General features: G+C 37.0%; 1 protein-coding gene across 5 annotated transcripts in view; it reads right to left on the bottom strand.

Annotated features, from left to right (window-relative positions):
• LOC127415706 (protein enabled homolog) overlaps positions 1 to 21,176 on the bottom strand; it is a 153,147-nt gene that overhangs the window by 40,075 nt on the left and 91,896 nt on the right. For all 5 annotated transcript variants that reach the window (XM_051654537.1, XM_051654538.1, XM_051654536.1 and 2 more), the window contains one exon: positions 3,711 to 3,783. In XM_051654537.1, coding sequence (XP_051510497.1) covers positions 3,711 to 3,783 — 73 coding nt within the window. The remainder of the gene's footprint in view (positions 1 to 3,710; positions 3,784 to 21,176) is intronic.

Raw genomic sequence — 21,176 nt, 5'->3', positions numbered from 1 at the left:
TCAAAGACATTCTTTAAGAGAATCTTAGCCCTCTGCTTTCTGGCAGATCTTTCACAGACTGGAAAATATCCTTATAAGGAACATTTCTACTATATATACTATGGCACCTGGCTGATGAACACAAGCTGCTAGAATGTATGAATGACTTTTTTTGAACTTTGTTCCTTAACAGGACAGTATCTCACTGGTGTTTTCCACTGTAATTTGACATATCTGAATAATAAATGAAATAGAATGATATCTTGAAAATCTCATTATTGAGGGAAGGCCAAAGAAAGCTATTTAGCCCTATAACTCTGCAACTGCAACAAGAACGTAATGTCTTTCCCCCCACAATTTTAATAAACCCCAAAACACATCCCTGCTGTTAAGACTTGATAAACACATGAATGTAAATTAGTCTAACTGAGTCTCCAGTGTATTCAGAAGCTCTCTGATACCAAGCACCCTCCTCAGGCATTTCACTATGCTGTGGAGCACGCACATCTCTGTCTGGAGCACAAACCCAGCCAAACAATGTTTGCTATGCAGGACGCACAGCATTGCCCAAAGATGTCATTGCTCTGCACCAAACATTCAATGTTAAACAGGCTGCAGAGGCTCTGCAGATAAAGCTGGTTAAGAGCTGATGTCTCTTCTGAAGCAACAAAGTAGGACATGACCATTGCTGAGTCATCATCAAAAGACTTCGATCATGTTCAGTACACAAAGGGGTGCTTAGGTCTCATAAAAATTATAATGCATCATTGATGGGGATTGGGGAAATGTTTGTTTGGGGGCTAGAAGATCATTGAGGTGATCAAAATGACATAGAATAGTGCAGAAATGTGTGATTTGAGAAGCACCTTCAGTCACCATTCACTTTCATAGAATATTTTTTTACGTACAAAGAAAGTGAATGGTGGGGCTGATATTCTGCCTAACATATCCTTTTGTTTTACATGGAAGAAAGAAATTCATACAGGCTTGAACAACATCAGGGTGAGTAAATGGTGACAGAATTTAATTTTTGGGGGATGAACCAATGTATATTACAGATATAAAGGAATATTCCAGGTTCAATACAAGTTAAGCTCAATTGACAGCATTTGTGGCATAATATTGATTACAACTAAAATGTATTTTGACTTGCCCCTCCTTTTCTTAAAAAAAAAAAGCACAAATATGGGTTGCTGTGAGACACGTACAATGGAAAATGAATGAGGGATAATCCATAAACATTAAAATACTCCCCATTTCAATAGTATAGCCGCAAGACCAACAATATGCATGGTAGCATGATATTAGTGAGAAAATCGCTTACTAACCTGTTCTGTGTAAAGTTATAGCCAATTTTACAATTTTGTTGCCATGACGATGTCAACAAACCCCAAAACGACTGAAAAAAGTAACATTTAAACAACTTTACAGCTCAAATAATACATGAGTTTTAACTGAATAATTAATGTAAGCCCTTTTATAAAATTATAAGCTTCACAATTCTGCCTTTCAACCCCACAAAAATTGGCCACATTCACTTCCATTGTAAGTGTTCTCACTGTACCCTTGATTTTTGCTTTAAAAAAAAAAAAAAAAAAAAAGTCAGACACATTGAAATACATTTTTGTGGTAATCAACATTATGCCACAAATGCTGTCAATTTAGATTAACTTGTATTGAACCCAGAATATTCCTTTCATAAAGTTAAGAGGGGAGGGGCAGTGGTGGCTTGGCGGTTAAGGCTCTGGGTTAATGACTAGATGGTCAGGGGTTCAAGCCCCAACACCACCATGATGCCACCGTTGGGCCCTTGAGCAAGGCCCTTGACCCCATCTGCTCCAGGGGCGCCGTATCATGGCTGACCCTGCGCTCTGACCCCAGCTTGGCTGGGATATGCGAAAACAGGGGCAGTGGTAGCTCAGCGGTTAAGGCTCTGGGTTACTGATCAGAAGGTCGGGGGTTCAAGCCCCAGCACCGCCAAGATGCCACTGTTGGGCCCTTGAGCAAGGCCCTTGACCCTATCTGCTCCAGGGGCGCTGTATCATGGCACTCTGACCCCAGCCTAGCTGGGATATGTGAAAAAGAAGAATTTCACTGTATATGTGCAAATGTATAATGTGTGATAAATAAAGAAAATTAAATTATAATTATAGAAAAACTATAAAAAATGATTATACAATGATAGCAGGAGGAGGAATGCAGTTTAATACTAAAAAGTTCAATAATCAATAATCTATGGTGCAATAAAAGCAAAAAAAAAAAAAGGAAGAAAATGTTGTAAACTGTCGAGCAAGTAGTGAGCTTTGAGTATGTATATTCTAGTTAAGCAGCCGCAGCCTTGACTGCTGTCTCCTTTGGGAACACACTGCAGAACAGCTTTTCATTAACAAGACCTGGGTGAGCAACAGCCTCCCGCATCCTTTGAAGTCCAAAGAAATCTTGATGAAAACATACCCATGAAAAAGTAGATTCAGAGCTTCAAAGTGGTGATTTGACTGAACTTAGTCCAACAGACATTAACATTACATTGCAGCAATATATGTGTTGCATTCTGCACTGTAAGGGTTCACCTGGTTCATATTGTCACCTTAAGCAGATCACACATGCAGATGTAAACTTATTGAGCAATCTACGAGTGCATTTATGTTTAATAGAGATCTGTAGAGTTTTGTATAAGAAAAGTTTTACACCAAAGGTAATGAATAGTAGTTTTGTCAAATATGTTCAGAATGAGCATACACTCACATGAGATAAAAAACTCCTGTCACTTTATTGGCCTTTAAAAAAAAAAAACTGTTATTATACATGAGGGTGGTCCCTTTCATGGTGGTTGCATGTTGAGATCACATGACCAGCCAGGTAATACTTTACAATAAGGTTGTACTAGTTAATATTAGTTATACACAGCTCTCTGGAACACTCGATTCCGAATGGTCAATCACGCCATCCAGCGGTCCGATATTTCCGAATAATGACTGCAGGTCCAGGGGATAGTCACATTTCACTGGTCATCCAGATGAGTCATCTTTCCTACTTATCGTATTATTCTATGATATTTACAAGTAATTAAATAATAACTCAAATCAATACTTCATGTCAATTTATTTACTTATTTGGCAAATAGTCTTGTAATACACCTGATAATAAGCGGGTAATGAGCAGACGGTCATTTTCGCAAAATAAACACCAACAGATCTCTAATGCAAACCGGAGGTGGAATTCTGCTATTTATGGATATTCCACTGTCTCTTTTTTTCTTACATATTAGCAATTTCAACTCAAATCAATATTTTATGTCCATTTATTTATTTAGCAAGTAGCCGTGTAATAAGCAGGATGAACAGTCAGATTGTAATTTTTGCAACATAAACCCCCCTATTTTAAGACACTTTTGGTAACAAATACATCTAATAAATAAGGTATTTCTACAATGACAAACGTTACCGAATATTTTTGCTTTGGTGCAATGCTGCATCCAAGACAATAGGTGTAGGTTTTAAGTCCAATACCACTGTTGGATCTGATGTTTGGAAGAACTAAAAAAAAAAGCCAATAAATGTATAAATAAATAAATCACTTGGTGCCTTTTTAAATGGTGAATATTCATAAAGGCTTATTTTTTGTTAATGCACAATGAATCAGCATTAATATATAAAACCCTTGGTTGACTACTACACAAAGAGTAATTTGTACTGTTTACTGCAGTGTTTGTTTGTTATGTTGGCTCTTACCTTCTCTGCATCTCCAGCTCCTCTAGTGATGGGCCATTCTGCACCTGAGGGGTCTGTCTTGGCAACGGGGGACCTGTGAGAGCAAAGGAAAAATCTGGAATAAACATCAGATTGAAAGTTCAATGGAAAACCACTAAGGGCTTAGAAACCTGATCAATAATTCAAAGTGGATTGGGCGGGCCCCAAAGAGTAAGGCAAGACCAGGTATCAGAGAGAGTAACATGTTGCATTAGCTATAAGACACATTGATCTGGTGTGCTGGAGTTAATAAGGACATTGTATATCAGAGAAATGGTAAATGATTTTCTCGAAAAGGAATCGTCAGCAGTATTTTAGGTCTCTGAGTGTAACAACAGTAAGGGATACACCATGGGCAGTTCTAGGGTCAGTGAATATTCGTCATGTCACAAGAACCGATGGCGTTACGATGTCTGGTCACAAAGCATGCAGGAACCAATGAGGTTTGATATTATAGACATATCTGGCATACTGGTTTTCAGCTGTGTTTATGATTTTGTTTGGATTTTATTTTAAGAGTGAATAACGTCTTAATCTTCGGACTGTTCGTCATATAAAATGATCATATTCCTTTAGACAACTTGGAATATGACTCTGAATATGGAACATGTACTTAGAATGTCACATGGACTACATTTATGACACTTTTGGTGAATTTAGCCAATGGGATATTCACTAAATTATTTTCTTTTGTGCTCTGCAGAATAAATTAAGTCATTTGGAACAACATTAGGGTGAGTTAATGATGACAGAATCTTCATTTTGGGTGAGATATCCCTTGAAGCCCCAGAAACCCACCCCTATTTTTACCCATGGGCTCCACTTCAATCACCCTCAAACCCAAAACTAGTTCTCTCTTTAAAATGTGTTTTAAGAGCACTTGATGGTTAAGAAAGCGCACATTTCATCAGCAACCTGTGGTTTTGAAAAGGTTGGGACATTGGCATTTTTATGGAAAACAGAGTCTTGATTGTCTTATTTTACAGCACAGTTTGGATACAAATTGTCTTCTGCTTTTTCCAGATAGAGTTTGTCAGGAACAGAACCTGAGCACGAGGAGGATTAAGGTCTGAATGAAAGCTTAGCACGAACACAGGACAAGTCTCCACCATGACACGCTTAATCGATCAATGTAGCATTGTGCAGGTGAGAGAGGTCTGTTTACAGAGTTTGGAGGAGTAAGGCCCCCTCTGTGCCTCATTACCGACTACCTATGCCCTCCGCCATTTCCTGTTTATTTGCTTCACACAGCAGGGCATTTCAAATAAGACCTATATAAGCTTACACCTGTTTAAAGTAAAAAAGTTTTTTTTTTTTTTTTGGAGTTTGATTGTTTCAGTAGGGGGAAGGAAACTCAAAGCGAGGCAAAAAGTATGTATATAGGAATATATAAAGTATGGAAATAAAAAAAAGATATATTTAAATATACAGTATTGTCACAATAATGTAAAGCCTTTTAATTAGTTTTATTTGGTTGAGCCAATGTTGGGTGGGATGCTCAAACATAGCAATGTTTTGACTGTGTATTTACACTTTGGGGAAATCAACCTACGTATGGCTTATCTCTGTGTCTTTGCATATTAAGCAGGGATAGGTAAAAGTATTTTAACATTGAAAAAGTTACACACATTCATAAAGGCGTGCAATGCACACAAATCCAAATAACAAAATCTTAACCAGATTCAGATGGCTTGCAGAATACATTAATTGGATTAAACAAGCTTGGACATAAATTCTCCCTAAGCACAAGACTCTGAGAAAATATTACATTAGAGCAGAGCCATCTGGACAAGCCAAACAGGGATCAACTCATCTGTCAAATAGAATTTAACATTCTGTATGGTTTTGAGCCCCTTCTATAAAGTCAACCATCCATGTCACTCTTTGTTTTTGTAACCCACTCTACAAATTGCCTTCTCAAATGTTCTTTATGTTTTTAACATATATAAAACACACCTACGCTAGTCTTAGTGTGTATGTAAATGGCACTGTTATATAAGCCTCCTTTTCTCTTCCTTCACTGAAACAAAAACACCCAAAATATAATGAGCTAATCACAAGTCAGCAGAATGGACAAAATCATACAAATATTAGCGTAATATTTTTTAAGGTCGCTTTATAGAGATTTTTTTTGAGTACAGTGACTGCAATTTGAAACTTTGACAAAAATGGCAAATGTACTTCGTGCCCATTTAACTCAGTCAAGATGAACAGCACTTTAAGTCTGGATCTGGTCCAAAAGCACTTCCATTTTCCATCAAGTCAGTGTAATGTACTGACAATAGATCACACTGAGATAACATAACCACCAACGTACAGTCCTTCATATTTAACAAACATGTACAAATAAGATGGTAAATAAAATTAAGTAATAATTTTACTTGTAAAAAAAAAACATATTTAATTATATGTATCTAAAATATGAATAAATCTTATTCACTAAATTAAATACAATTATAAATAAAAAGAAACAAAAATAAAGTATGGGTATATTACATAATTAAACGTTTTTAATAAGATATGAATAAATCTTTTTACATTCACTACATCTTGTGATAAATAAAATAAAGTACATGTATAGGTATATTATTAAATACATAAGTATCTATTAAGATATGAATACATTTTTTTCAATAATCTGAAAATTAAAGACTTTTTTCGCTTAAATATAAAATTTAAATACAATAAAATAAAACAAATAAAGTACATGTATAGGTTTATTATTAGATACATAATTAAATGTATATAATAACATATGAATGACTCTTATTAGTGAACATTCAATGCTAGTTGCGATAAAAACAAAAATATAGTAAATGTATATGAATATTATTATTAACAATTACATATGTATCTAATAACATATGAATAAATCTTATTAGTTTACATTCAATAAATAATACATCTTTTGTATTTGCTCACTGCATCTAGTTTAGCCAGCAGAATAAACAGTTCATAAAGAAAAAAATTGTAATTGGTAGAGACAAATTACATTCAAACAACAATACTTATGAAAAACACATTCTTAATGACTAAAATAGCATCAGACAACAAATTATCAGACATCGAAACCAGATCACCAAACCGAAATATCACACTCAATAAAATGCTCCATGAAGGTTTCATTAGTTTCTCCAAAGGACTGTTTACAGACCAACAGAAGCTGATGAGAACAATAACATCATAACCTCAGGTCAGCTCACAATATAAGGAATTTCGAGCACCTACATGCGAGGATTGAGACGCTGAGCCTCTTCTGACAGCATATGTACTGTAGAAGTCCATCCTGGTCTTTAGGAGCAACGCTAACAATTCCACTAGAGCCACTCGCATCAGCTCCCAAACTGCCATCAATGACTCCATGAGATCTCAGAGAGAGCAGCATGTTGTTCAGGCTATTCTGAAGCAGGCACTACTTTGATAACACAAGACTGGACCGATAGACTGGCGGTTAGACGTTAGAAGTCCTGCCACAACGCTCACTGAGCAGGATGTGGTCCAGTTATTGCACTTTCCGGCCCTGATCAATTATTCATGCCTGGATGGGCGAAGGGTAAAACGGTCAATGTTACAATCACATCACAACTATTACGATTGGGTGGGTGGAGGAAAAACATGGATGTATTTGTCGGCTAAACCCTTTCGAGATAAAGATGGCGAGAAACTGCTAACAGTTACAGATATAAAGACTGCGAAAGGCTATGCAATCCACATCCTCTATACACTGAAGATCCAAGTAGACCCTGTCCTTCATAAATAATGTCCTAATCAAAAGTTGATGTTCCTGAAGATGACATCACAATGGATCCAAAGTGACAGATAAAAGCAGCGTCGGTGGATATCCACTTTCAGCAAAATGAAACAAATACTTTCCTCTGGGAGGATAAAAAGATCTCTCAAGAAGGCTCTAGACACTGGCAGCACAGATCCTTGAGTGGGAGGTAAATAGAGATTGTCTCAAAAGCCACAGGACCAAGAGATGGGCTTGAAATTAAGTTATAGGATGATGTCACCGACTACTAAAGGCCACAAATCGACAGGGCAGTTTCAAATTTGCCAAGCCAAAGAAAATATAATGCTCACATCTACCTCAGTAGTTTGGTGAGATGCTTCCTTGGTGGTATCCGTGAACCACTAAGAATCTCAAGTGGGATATTTGTGTATCCAAGCAACGGGGAGTTTTTCAGGCATTTCAAATGGATTTTTAGAATAGTAAATCATTTTAAATTTATTTTGATTAATTTTGTTAGTTATTTAAACAAACCCTAGCAATAGTAATTCTGATGCTTGCCTTACACCATCCTTTATGCTTTAAGCAAAAGTTAGTCAGAGATTGAGACACCACCTGTTTTTGAAAAAATAACTATTCCCTCAATGTTTAACAGCAACATTGGTGAAAGACTAACACTCTTTGACACACAGTCTCATTACCACACCCTGATGCTGTCACCTTGCAGTACAACACACAAACCCCTTATCGCTCATATGCATCGCACAACATGTGTGTGCGCCTTCCAATTAATTCCAGAGTTGTGACTTGTGCTTCTACAAATGGGTAAATTAACGTCAAGGACTGCATAATTTTAAGATGAGGAAGCAAACGATTAGTCATCCAGCCTTACCCAGCCTGTGATTGGATTGCATGCGGGTCAGTGAACCGGTTAAATGGGATGTTATTAATGCTAGCTTACATGGGCCAAACGAGCAGTCGGTGTTAAATGGTATATCAACAAATCCGTATGACTGATACAGGCAGGGTTTCCGTCACAATGGAAAGACAAGTCAAGGAGTCCAAGGAGACTATCTGTCTGCGTTTGAAGACATCTAGGATATAACTAATGGCTAGAGAATGTCCTACACTTTTGTGTATGTTTCAATGGCTCTCATTCCTCAGATCTCCAAGTCTGAGAGTTTGGCAAGAATTGGGTTTGGGGTCGCCGTACCTTATAATAGTAGAAATTACTAGGTTAAATTTACTACAACTTGCTCAAATTAGATTGTTCATCTCAAACATATTAACCAGACGAAACATGGCAACATCACTGGCCCTAGATCAGCTGCTTTTTGCAGGACGTGTTGTTGTTTCAGCATTACCTCAGAGATACCAAATAGCATCACCTGATCCCACTCCAGCTCTGGGGCAGACAAATTTCTGCAGTGGCAGAAATGAGCTGCAAAACCATTGGGGGGAGAGGTTTTTTGATGCAATGCCACCTAATAAAAGAAGCTCTGCTTGGATACAGTGCCATTTGTAGTCCAGATGAAAAGAAAGCACTTTGTTTTGATGGTAAAAGCTGCACAATCCAACATGTGCAGACAGGCACGGAAACAATCATATATAGAACTTCCGAAATTGGCTAGTAAGATTGCTGTTATACAAAGTCATCCTGTCTTTTGTTGAGATAATATAAAAGTGCAAGTTGTATTACTTGGTGTAGTGTGGTTTCAAACACACCTTTTAGACTTCTGAAAAAAAAAAAAAAAAGCTGACATGTTCATACTGACATTGGGAAATGGATAATCTGGGTAAGGCAAATCAAACAGAGAAAAACCTACAGAATAAGCAAGATTGAGAATGTGAGACTGGCTTCTCTACAGAATGAAAAGACTGACTCAGCACACACTGCTAAAATATGCACAGATACAAAAGAGAAACAGACAGCAGCTCTTGGATCATTATGGACAATTTGTTTAAGACATTTAATGGCTTCTTGTGAAAAACTTGGCATGACTATGCTGTTAAAATCGAGCAAATTGTAAAGCAGTGGATTGATTAGAAAAAAATCTGTCACAATTTCCCTACCTTGACAAGTGTTTTGGCTTGACATTTAATAGACATCTGGCTTGACATTCAGCTTTAATTTTCAGGGCTATCTTCGGTTTAGTAACAAATTTACAATAAGATTCTAGTTGTTAACATTAGTAAATGCATTAGGTATTATAAACTAACAATGATTTTTTTTAGCAGCATTTATTCACCTTGGTCAATATTAATTTATAAAAACACAATTGTTCATTGTTAGTTCATGTTAGTTCATAATGCATTAACTACTGTTAACAAACTTTAAAAATTATTATTATTTTTTTTTTTTTTAACTATTTGCATGTTGAAATTAAAGGAAAACTTCAGGTCCACTACAAATTCAGTACAAAATCAATGCATTTGTGGTATTATGTTGATTACCACAAAAATAATTTCTACTCGTTCCTCATTTATAAATTTACTGTATATTACAGTAAGGCACTTACAATGGAAGTGAATGGGGCCAGTCCATAAACATAAAATACACACCGTTTCAAATGTATAGCCACAAAACCTAAAAAATTATACATGCTATCATGAATTAAGTGTGATAAAATCAATTACTAACATTATCGGTGTAAAGTTATATCCAATATTTCAACTTTGTTGTCATGACCACGTAAAACCGGTAAACCTGGTCATCGATTTTATTATACTAAAATAATGTAGAACAGAGATTCTATCACATTAAAATCATGTTAACATGTATAATGTTTATGATTTGTGACTATACAGTTGAAATCCCATTGGGCCTCATACACTTTCATTGCAAACGCTTTACTGTAAACACAATTTTTCTTTAAAAATAAACAAGGGATGCAGCCAAAATTATTCTATGTGGTAATCAACATTATACCACAAATGCTGTCAACTGAGCTTAACTTGTACTGGACCCACAACATACCTTTACATTAAACAAGAATAATTAATGCTGATGTATTGTCCATTGTTACTTCATGTTAACAAGTACAAACTTATTGCAAAGTATTACCTTATCTTTTACATTGGTCTTGATCAATTCGACATAATACATAATTCAAGTAGCTAAAACATTGTTAATATAGCTCAAGATGTCATCAAGGTAAACAAAAATCTTGATTGGTCCAGTTGAGACTGATAATGCTTGCGCAGACTGATGACGATGCTAGTTTATGACACTTGACATGAAAGGTTAACATGTATAGTTACATCTAAAATGTATATTTTAAAGTATAATGTATATATCATGTATATGCATTCTCCTAAAATGTATTTTAATCTTCATTACTCTATAACTATATGACACATGAACATTGCAGGTTGTTTCAACTCAAAAACAACAGACTCTAGTTCTGTAAAACAGATGAGCCCTTTTGCCAAAGCACAGATGAAGTAGTCGCCAGGGTGCACAATGTGAAACAGCCCCTGCTGGCAGTCTCCTGTGGTTAAAGCCCCTCTCCCCACCACCAAACTCACTCCTCAAGATGATCACGGTGCGGCTGATTTTCTTCTGCGGGAAGCGGTTTACTCTGGGGGCTGGCATGATGGACAGGTGTCTGAAGGCCTGCCTTTCTGCTCCGATGCTCTGAACCCAGACCAAGTCCCTCTGGCAGAGTTAAGGTAGAAACAGAGCTCTACAGTTGTATAGCGGAGTCGGATTTCAATTCAGAACAATAAGAATTACAGAATGAAACTATAAAACTAAGAACAGAACATGAATACTAGGCTACTTCTACAGCCAGCCTAGTTCGAAGAAGGACCATTCAGCAATGAGGACCATTAAGAGTCTGGGGCAAGAGAATGATCTCATCTATAAAAAGTGTTCAGGGCTGCCAACGTCATCTCTCCCACCTTCAACTCAAATGGTCTGTTTGAGCAATTGGATGGTCATATGGTGTCACAAGTACAAAAACAAACACACATGGGGTCTAGCCCACCCCCTTCAAGCCATATTCAGGCTCCACAACCAGAAGAAACAAACTCGTTTTGGCCCTGGAATGTTCTGTCTTTCTATTTTCTTCTCAGAGGTACCATGTCTCAAAAGATAAACACCTATCCTGCCAAACCGCAAAGACTTTCACTGCAGGACGACATTCATTTAGACCTCCAGACATAAACACATTAGGCTCCTGGGGGCTATGGTGGGATGGCATGAAAAGATAGTTTTGTCCTGACAGGGATGAGCTCATGCAATCCCATATATTTGACCACTGTCAACAGGTGATCACAAGACAGTATTAATACACTTAAAGGTGGCATCTTAACTCATGACCCTCTTGCATGTGCAAAAGGGTGCTATATGGAAGCCAGTGACAGATACCTAAAAGTAGAGTTAAATTATATTGCAGTATGCAGTTACAGTATTACCTTGTTAATACCCAATGCAGAGCACGATTTGAGGAACAGAACAAGCTTAAAAAACATTGTCATGATTTACTCACCCTCATGTCATTCCAAATCTGTGACTTACTTTTTTCAGTGGAATACAAGTGGAAATTTTGAAGCATGTACTGGTCATTCTTTTCTATGCAATCACAATGAATAGAAACTGGAGCTTTCAAGCTTCAAAAAGGATGCAAAAGCACCATAAAATGTTTCATATAAGTGGTCCATAAGATCTGTGCATTACAGTACAAGTCTTTAGAAGTCATGCAAGTTCAACCACTGCAATGCAATGTACATCTTTTAAATGTAATCTAAAAAGCATCTAAAAAGCTCAAGTCCCCATTCAATGTACTCGCATGGAAAAACCGACCAGTATATTTTTCAAAATTTCTCCTTTTGTGTTCCATGAAAGAAAAAAGCCATACAGGTTTAAAATGACATGAGGGTGAGTAAATGACCTTATTTTATTAGAGAACTACCCCTTTAAAAAAACTATTCCACACTTTTCTGGCTATATAAGAATGTTTTGATGTGTTTCTAATTTTCTTACTACTCTTTCCTTTGTTCCATGCTTAAATCCAATTTAGGTAAAAAAACAAAAAGATGTAGCAGACATAATGTAACAAAATCCGTTAAGTACCTGAACAAAGGGGGACAATTTGTGGTTTAAGGAGATGGTTTACCCAAAAATGAAAATTCTGTCATCATTTACTCATTCTCATGTTGTTTGAAACCTGTGTGACTGTCTTCCGTGCAACAGAAAATATGTTAGGCAGAGTGTTAGTTTCAGACACCATTCACTTTCATTGTAAAAAAAAATTTCATACAATAAAAATGAATGGTGATGGGGGATAACATTCTGTCTATCAGTTCCTTTAGTGTTCATCTGGAAAAAAGAAATGTGTGTGGGTTTAAAAGAACATGAGGGTGAGTAAATGATTTAAATTAGGTGAACTATCCCTTTAAGCTCTGACTGAGGAAGTGTTTGACTATGTGATTATTTAGGTAGAGGAGGAGGTCTTCTGACATTTTAAAGGCATGAGAAATCACAGTATTGTAGCTAAGTCAAAGTATTGTAGGAGCTTAACCACCGGCAAATAATCATCACCCAACTGCTGCCTGCCATCAGCACTACGAGAAACTTCACATCCTAGTCCTAAACCACAAACACCTGCCTGTCTTTGCGAGTAAGCAATCACGCTTTTGTTCACACATTCCTATCAGTTATGTCAAGTGGCGAAAACAAGTTTATAGTTTACAATAATTAAATCCAAATTACCCGTGGGAAAGATATATTCTTAAATTTCTAATGTTTGCTCAAGGGAAGGATTGTTTGGTGTGAATGGTTTTGATTTCTCAATGACAAGGATATTCATAAATTAACTTCACCAATACATCTATCAACTCATTCATCACACCTGCATGTATATATAGTCTATGTTACTAAGAACTCTTAGCCTGCTGTCTGCCTTGCAACAGAGCTCCTCTGTCATGCTGGCAACAGCATTTATATAAAAACTCACCAAATCTCATACAGCCCATGGCTCCAGTTTCAGGGTAACAACACCCTGGCACGTGGCTCTGTGTTGCACATAACACCCGACTAAAATTAGCATGATGCATACACATTCAAGGGGTTTAGAAAAAGAAGGACCTTTGATTCCCCTGGATGCCCAACTGACATATGTATGGGCTCCCTTTGGGAGGGCCGATGACAAACTGCAGCACACAAAACGAAACGATATAATAAAATATATATTATAAATGTTCTTTATTTTTACATTAAGAATATTTACAATATATTTGTGATTATTTTGCTGGCCATAAAAAAAAAATTACACAACATTGTGAATATACATAGTTTTTTTTTTTGTTTGGTCATTATGTTTCTTAAAGACTTCGTCATTATTAGTTTCACAATCCTTCCTTGTCTCACGACTCGCAAGTAGGAGTGAGATGTTTTAACAGCATCTCCGATTTAAACTTCAGTAGCAAAAACGGCATTAACGATAATACGATTGATTAATTTCCGTGAATCATTCCAAAATGTCCATTTTAAATCGATTCAAAACTTCGAAACTCTTAACGATTCAGTAATACTTTATAGGTACAATAACACTATAAAGTTGTATTCGTTAACATTAGTTAACTACATGAGGTTACACAATCAACAATGAATAATACTTTAAGCACTTATTAATCTTGGTTAACTTTCATTTTAACATATAATTTAAAATATAACATATTACTCTTACATTTAAAGTTGTATACAGTATATGTTTACATTAGTTCATGCAATATGAACTAACATAAACAATGAATAATTGTGTTTTTATGCATTAACATTAACCAAGATGAATAAATGCTGTAAAATATAATGCTCATTGTTAGTCCATGATCCCTAATGGATTTACAATAGTAATGTTATCCAATACAACCTTATTGTGAACTGTTACTGACGATTCATTTGCATGTATAAAAGTAATTTATTCAAAATACATGTAGGAAAATATTGATGTTTATTATTATTATTATTATTATAAGTGTTGTTACACTGCTGCGAAAAAATGAAAACTTAAATATTCTACCATATAGTCATATAGTGAACAACAACAACAACATGTCTGGATTATTTTTAACTAGATATTTTACAACCGCAATTCCAAAGTTGGGACTGTATGGAAAATGTGAAAAAAACAAAAAGTACCCTGTGCTATATTGAAAGCACTACAATAACACATTATTTGATGTTTTATGAGAAGTCGGCATCGCTCCTGGACAGTGTTGATGTACGGCTTCTGCTTTGCATAGAAAAGCCTTAACTTACAGGGAATGGTGTTGACTGACAAAGGTTTAACAAAGTATTTCCGAGACACATCATGATACCCATTACAGACGAATTACTGTTTTTAAGATCACGTGCATTGATTGAAACCACATACTGCCCCGATTACAAGTGCATGGCTGTGTAAGCAGAGAGTGTGGGTGCTAGATCGCCCTACCTGCAGTTCTGACCTGTCTCCAATTGAGAATGTGTGGCGCATTATGAAGTGCATACTCCGGCAAGGGCCCCGTACAACTGCGTATTTGAAGATCAGCGTAATGAGTGGGGGAAAATTCCGCTTGCTAAACTTAAACATGTGTATTCAGTGCCCAAACACTTCATAAGTGTTATTAGAAGAAATGGTGATGTTACACCATGGTAAACACTCGTCTGTCCCAGTTTTTTTGGAGCATACTGCAATCATCTGATTTGAAATGTGTATATTTATAAAAAAAAAATTTTTTTGAATCACTTGGGTTATAACAGTTGTTTGGTTTACATGCTCTTAGGAAAAAAAAAAAAAAAAAAAAAAAAAAGGCTGAAAATACTGAGATATCCTTTTTGGCTCCAAGTATATCACTCAGCCCAGCTAGCTGAGCATGTATTTTCAACTGAACAGTGACCCACAACAAAAGGGCACAAACATGACACTTAAACATCCTGATCAGGCTGTGTAAACACTACTCAGTGTGATGCTCCAAAAATACAAACACGGCAACTAACAGACACAAAAAAAAAAACAAAAAAAAAAAAAAAAAAGATGACTACATTGAGTCTGAGTTTAGACAAGGAGTAAAAGACAACAGTCCATATTTTGTGGTCAAGCCATATGTCGCTAAAATATTTAACAGGTGTTAGTTACCTGAGGTGATGAACATGCTATGAAAACACCATCTAACATGATTTAGTAACTAATGAATCTGCCTAGCAACACTGTAATTCCTTGTATGACCCACAGGGGGCACATTTTCATTTCAAGGGAATGTGTGACATCCTGAGGGTAGCCAAATGAGTTAATAACGCTAGAATAAGTTTTTAAATGCATCAATTTTCACTATTTTTGGCCTTTGATGCCTTACTTTCAAAATCATTTAGCTTGCTGTTTATTCATAGTTATGCAAACAAATGTGGGTGAAAAACAGTCAATAAGTCTTTCCAGGTCAAACACGATTAAACAAAATATACAATTTGACTAAACGTGCTGCCTAACCTTTTGACACCTTTCATGCCTTCAAACAAACTGGAAATGGGACCAATGGTTAATAATGCCTCTTGACTATTTCATTCAGAGCTTTGTTCTCTTAATTCAAGTAAAAGAGACTAGCGTGTAAGAGCTAATCCTGCAGATAAGTTCACTTGGGGACCTGGAAACAGACAAACTTCACTGCAGTTAGTTAAATGTCTCTAACTGCAATGAGTGCAGGCTCCGTTCAGCCCTACCGCAGCTGTAAACAGCTTAAGGTTGACAATAGAGTGAATTAGGAGAGAGCCAATTTATAGCTTTCCTGCCCTGGCTTTATCACATGGGATCCTCCTGCTGCCTGGTTAGTCCAGTTAAATACGCTCCCCAACCTCACTGTCTCTATGCCAGGTATCCAAAAGCATTAAGCAGATTCAGCAGAGCTAGAGTAGCACACACACCAGTGTTGGGGAGTAACTAAACTAAAAGTAGCAACGCAACCAACTTGACTACATTTTTCACTGGGTTAACAAAAATAGCTGTTTTCAAAATACCTGCAACTTTTCCATGCCAAATCACTGTTTTCTATCCATATGTTTACATGCACTTGAAGAGTTTGATTTCAGTCAGACAAAAAAAAAAAAAAAGAAAAAAGGTATTTTTTAAATGTTATGTAAATGCTTTAGTCCAACTAAAATCATCCCAGTCCCTTTTTCATACTTTGGTACTAACAGACCTAGATAATGCTTCATCCAGCATGTATACACGTTAATAGGACCTAAACTGGCCTGTAGCTAGAAGACGACTGTAGCTTGATTATAACTGTTCATGAATGAACCGGTTCAAATAAACGATTCACCGATTCATTTGATTCTCCAAATCTGATTCTTGGTGTCCAGCTGCAGGGGGTGGCAGGGAGACAACCCTGACCACTGCCCCACCTACAGGAGATGTTCCAGGATTAAAGGGGTAAAACATCTGTGATTACCCCATAGATGGATGGCTGTAGGCATTGGTGGAGGTGCGGCAGGCAAAAAAAAAAAAAAAAAAAAAACAACAAAAAACAATCTGATTATTAACGAGATGAGTTATAGGTCAAGTGTAATACTTCATCTAATCCAAATGTATTTAGCCGTGTTGTTAGTAGGTTGTAGTGTATCTAACTACTTTTTCCAAAGAGTTGCTTGAACAAGCTATGGTTTCAAAGTAGCTTCCCCCAACATCAGCACACATTACAGCTAAAAGCAAACATAGCCACTAATAAGCAAGGAAGTGGATGAATAAGTAAGGGGGAGAGGACAAGAGGGCTCAGATGTGAGGAGAAAGCAGTAAGACAGAAGAGAGATGGAAACAAGCTGTGAAAAGCCCAAGGCGAATCTTCCAAAGGCAACAGGAGATGAGAACACATTTCTCCATCTTCATAGAAAAGGCTCTGAGAGTGAAATTTAAATGGGAGTGATCGTAAACTTCAGCATTTTACATTGTTAACAGGCCATAGTTTTTGACTGCGACAGTCCAAGAGTGTGAGATAGACTGTGAGGCTATCCGCACATCAGCAAAGTATGCATAATTAACATCGCTCTACATAATTAACTGCCATACTATCAGGTAATTAATAGACAGTAATAAGGGCCGCAAAGTCTGAAGCTTCCTGTGGTGATAACAGGAGCCCAGTGGAGTGATTAGATAACTTTCCATAGCCAGATTACTGAGACAAAGAACTGTAGGTCACTGAAAATGGCAAGTCGCAAACTCTCCTTTGATAGAATGAATATTGTCCCATAAATTCCTTTTACAGTGCTCGGATACAAAAAGCTAACTGAATTGTAGAATACCAGGCAATCTTGTACTGTTGCTTTTTACACACAAAAAAGAAACTTACAGTGATGGTTTAGATCAGGGGTTCTCAATGGGGATGGTATATTTATATTATATTTATATACAATTACCATTCTGCCTGTCCAAAAAACTAAGGCAATGCAATAGCACTTTTGTGTTGGCCTAATAATGCCCATTCTTTCCCTTAGAACCAGTCTGAAATTTTGGGGAAACATGGGTCTACAAGCCAAAACTGTGACATTCATATCTATTCTATACATTAAGTACTCTAAATGAAAAACTGAATAGAACCCAGCTTGCACTATTCACAAACAATCTTTTCAAAAACTTGCTACAAACACACAGTATGGGGTTAACAATGACCTTATTGCGAAACTCTGTAGAACAGAGAGCAGCTCAATATGAAACATTTCAAGTCTCACTGCTCAGTCATATCACAAAGAGATAAGAAGAGTTCGGTCCCCAAACAAAGCATCATGTGTTTCTAGTGGGACAACAACCTCGGCAATGAACTGTTCTGACATGGTGAAACAGAGAACTCAGTATGGGAATGACCCCCTGCTGTGACTATGCCAGGGTCTCAGAGAGCAGAGAATAAGCCCAGAAGAAAGACGAAAGCGACACGTGTGTGTGCACATGCACTCGCAACTAGTGCAGACGAATGGATTTTGTGCAGGCTGTTGTACACAATCAAAGACTCCTCCCCCAATCCCAATCAGCAAAAAACAGCAAACACAGAGGAAACCTAAACTCTCACTCACATAAACCACACGCATGCAAACCAAAACCCCTGTGAACAGGCCAAGTTTGCTTAATTACAATTAATTGAGCACAATAGGTCTGGCTGAGTCTGGCTCCAAATGTGACCTCACTAACTGGGCACACAGACTTGTACACAATTATGTTCTGCAGAGCTCAGCAGTACTGAACAAAAGCAGTAAAAGACAAAGTAGATACATTTAAAGCTGTTAAAATCAGTACATTTAGAAATAAAATTTTTTTAATTCAAATGATAAGATTTTCTTATCTATATAATCTGCAATGTCACATTGACTCTGTTTACACCTGGTATTAAGATGCATTTTGAGGGGGCCTGGGTAGCTAAGCGATTAAATATGCTGACTACCACCCTTGGAGTCGCGGGTTAGAATCCAGGGCGTGCTGAGTGACTCCAGCTAGGTCTCCTAAGCAATCAAATTGGACCGGTTGCTAGGGAGGGTAGAGTCACATGGGGTAACCTCCTCGTGGTCGCTATAATGTGGTTCACTTTAAAGGGATAGTTCACCCAAAAAATAAAATGCTCTCAATATTTACTCACCCTCATGATATCCCAGGTGTGTATGACTTACTTTCTTCACCAGAACACATTTGAAGAAAATTAGAAAAATATGTTCGCTCAGTAGGTCGTTAAAATGCAAGTAGATTGTGATCTGATTTTTTAAGCTCCAAAAATCACAGACAGTCAGAATATATATCATTGATAAGACTCCAGTGGTTAAATTAATGTCTTTTAAAGTGATACGATCACTTTTGGTGCAAAAAAAGATCAATATTTAAGTACTTTTCAACTCTAAATCATCGCTTCCGGTAAGATTCACGAGAGGATGGAAATCACACAATCTCTCGTGTGACGTATTACCATTGCCATGATACGGACGTAATCTCACGTTCTCCTCTCGGTTGAGACATCCAGGATAAGCACACAAATGCACCACTGTGAGTAAAGAAACATAAAAACAGATCTAACCAAAACCTACGAAGCTTCTGTATAGCGTTCCTCCTCGCTTGTAAACAACGCTGCTCTTCTGGCTGTGACTCATGTTCGTCAGTTCTCACGTGTTTCAAATTCCAATGCGATTACGTCACACGCGTGTACCGCTTCTGACCAGAAGCATGATTTAGAGCTAAAAAAAAAAAATACTTAAATAGTTATCTTTTTTGCACCAAAAGCAATCGTATCACTTTAGAAGACATTAATTTAACAGCTAAAGGGGTATGGATGATGTATATGCTGACTGTCTGTCAGGAGCTTCAAAAATCGGATCACCATTCATGTGCATTTTAAAGACTTACTGAGCTGAGATATTTTTCTATTTTTCTTCAAATGTGTTGAATGGAAAGAAAGTCATACACACCTGGGATATCATGAGGGTGAGTAAATAATGAGAGAATTATCATTTTTGGGTGAACTATCCCTTTAATATCATGCAGTTACACAGTAACATATTGGTTGATGTATGTCTGCATGAAATCAGGGACCATCCGCTCCAAATCTGAACACAAGTGTTCACAGGAAATGCATTTAAAGGGGTCATGAAATGGAGAATCAAATATTCCTTGTTATTTAGACATACGTATAAGAGGTAACTGTACTGTACTATAAAAACATTATGAAGACATTGCTCTTTGCATTTACATGCCCACAACGTACATCATCGAACCCTTGGCCCCACCCACTGGTGCTCATTTCGAGAGACAGAGAGAGAGAGAGAGAGAAGGACAGACAGGCCTAGTTTGGCTATTCCTGAACACCAAAGGTGACCCTATCTGGACTATTTTGAATCATTTTTTTTTTAATATAAACATGCACTAGACAGACATCTTTGACCGTTGTTATATTGCGCTGCTTTTAAAAGATAGGCGTCAAGTTACAACTCTGAAAAGGAGATTCATTCAGTTGTTGTCTGCCTCTTGCTGTTTTGAGCACAAACAGGTCCTGGATGCATTCTTGCATTTTTAATTGCTGGTGTATGTAAACATGCACTAGATGGACATCTTTGACCGTTTTGATGTGTGCCTCAGTGTGCCTGTGTGTGTGCATCTTGTCCATCGTGCTTTGGACTATGTATGTGCGGGTTTTTTTTTTTTTTGGGCTCATATCAGCATGGATTGCTAGTTAACCAGTCATAATACAATTCAAGCTTTGCAAATGAACTGTTATTGAAGGATGGGGCAGTTAAAAACACTTGGATCTGATCACAAATCTGTAAGAAAACAGTTTCATTTATTAATATTTCAAATGTCATGACTGTTTGACAGTTTATGTTTCTGCTGTGCTTGAGTGAAAAGTTTAATTCAGATACAATGTGTTGGATGGAGACTTGTGTCTCTGCAGAACAAAAGTGGGCGTTTCAAAAATAGTGGGCATTTTCAAACCGGCATGGGCGTTTTTCAACCGCTTTACACGATCAGCCTACTACGTTGAGTTTCCTAACTTACATTGGATAGTTCAGTAACAAACATTTTGGTTTGGAAACGCCTACTGATTACTACATTGAGATTCCCTACTTTCATTGGATAGTTGAAAAACGTCCATCCCGGTTTGAAAATGCCCACAGACTGGGAAACGCCCATTGCAAAGTGATTCAGACAGTGGGCCAGAGAAAGAGTGAAAAGTTATCATGTATTACTAAAATTATGACTGTTTTGGTGCAAAAA

Source organism: Myxocyprinus asiaticus, chromosome 25, assembly GCF_019703515.2.
Source record: "Myxocyprinus asiaticus isolate MX2 ecotype Aquarium Trade chromosome 25, UBuf_Myxa_2, whole genome shotgun sequence".
Taxonomy (NCBI): Eukaryota; Metazoa; Chordata; class Actinopteri; order Cypriniformes; family Catostomidae; genus Myxocyprinus; species Myxocyprinus asiaticus.
This window is presented reverse-complemented; position numbering and strand designations above follow the sequence as displayed.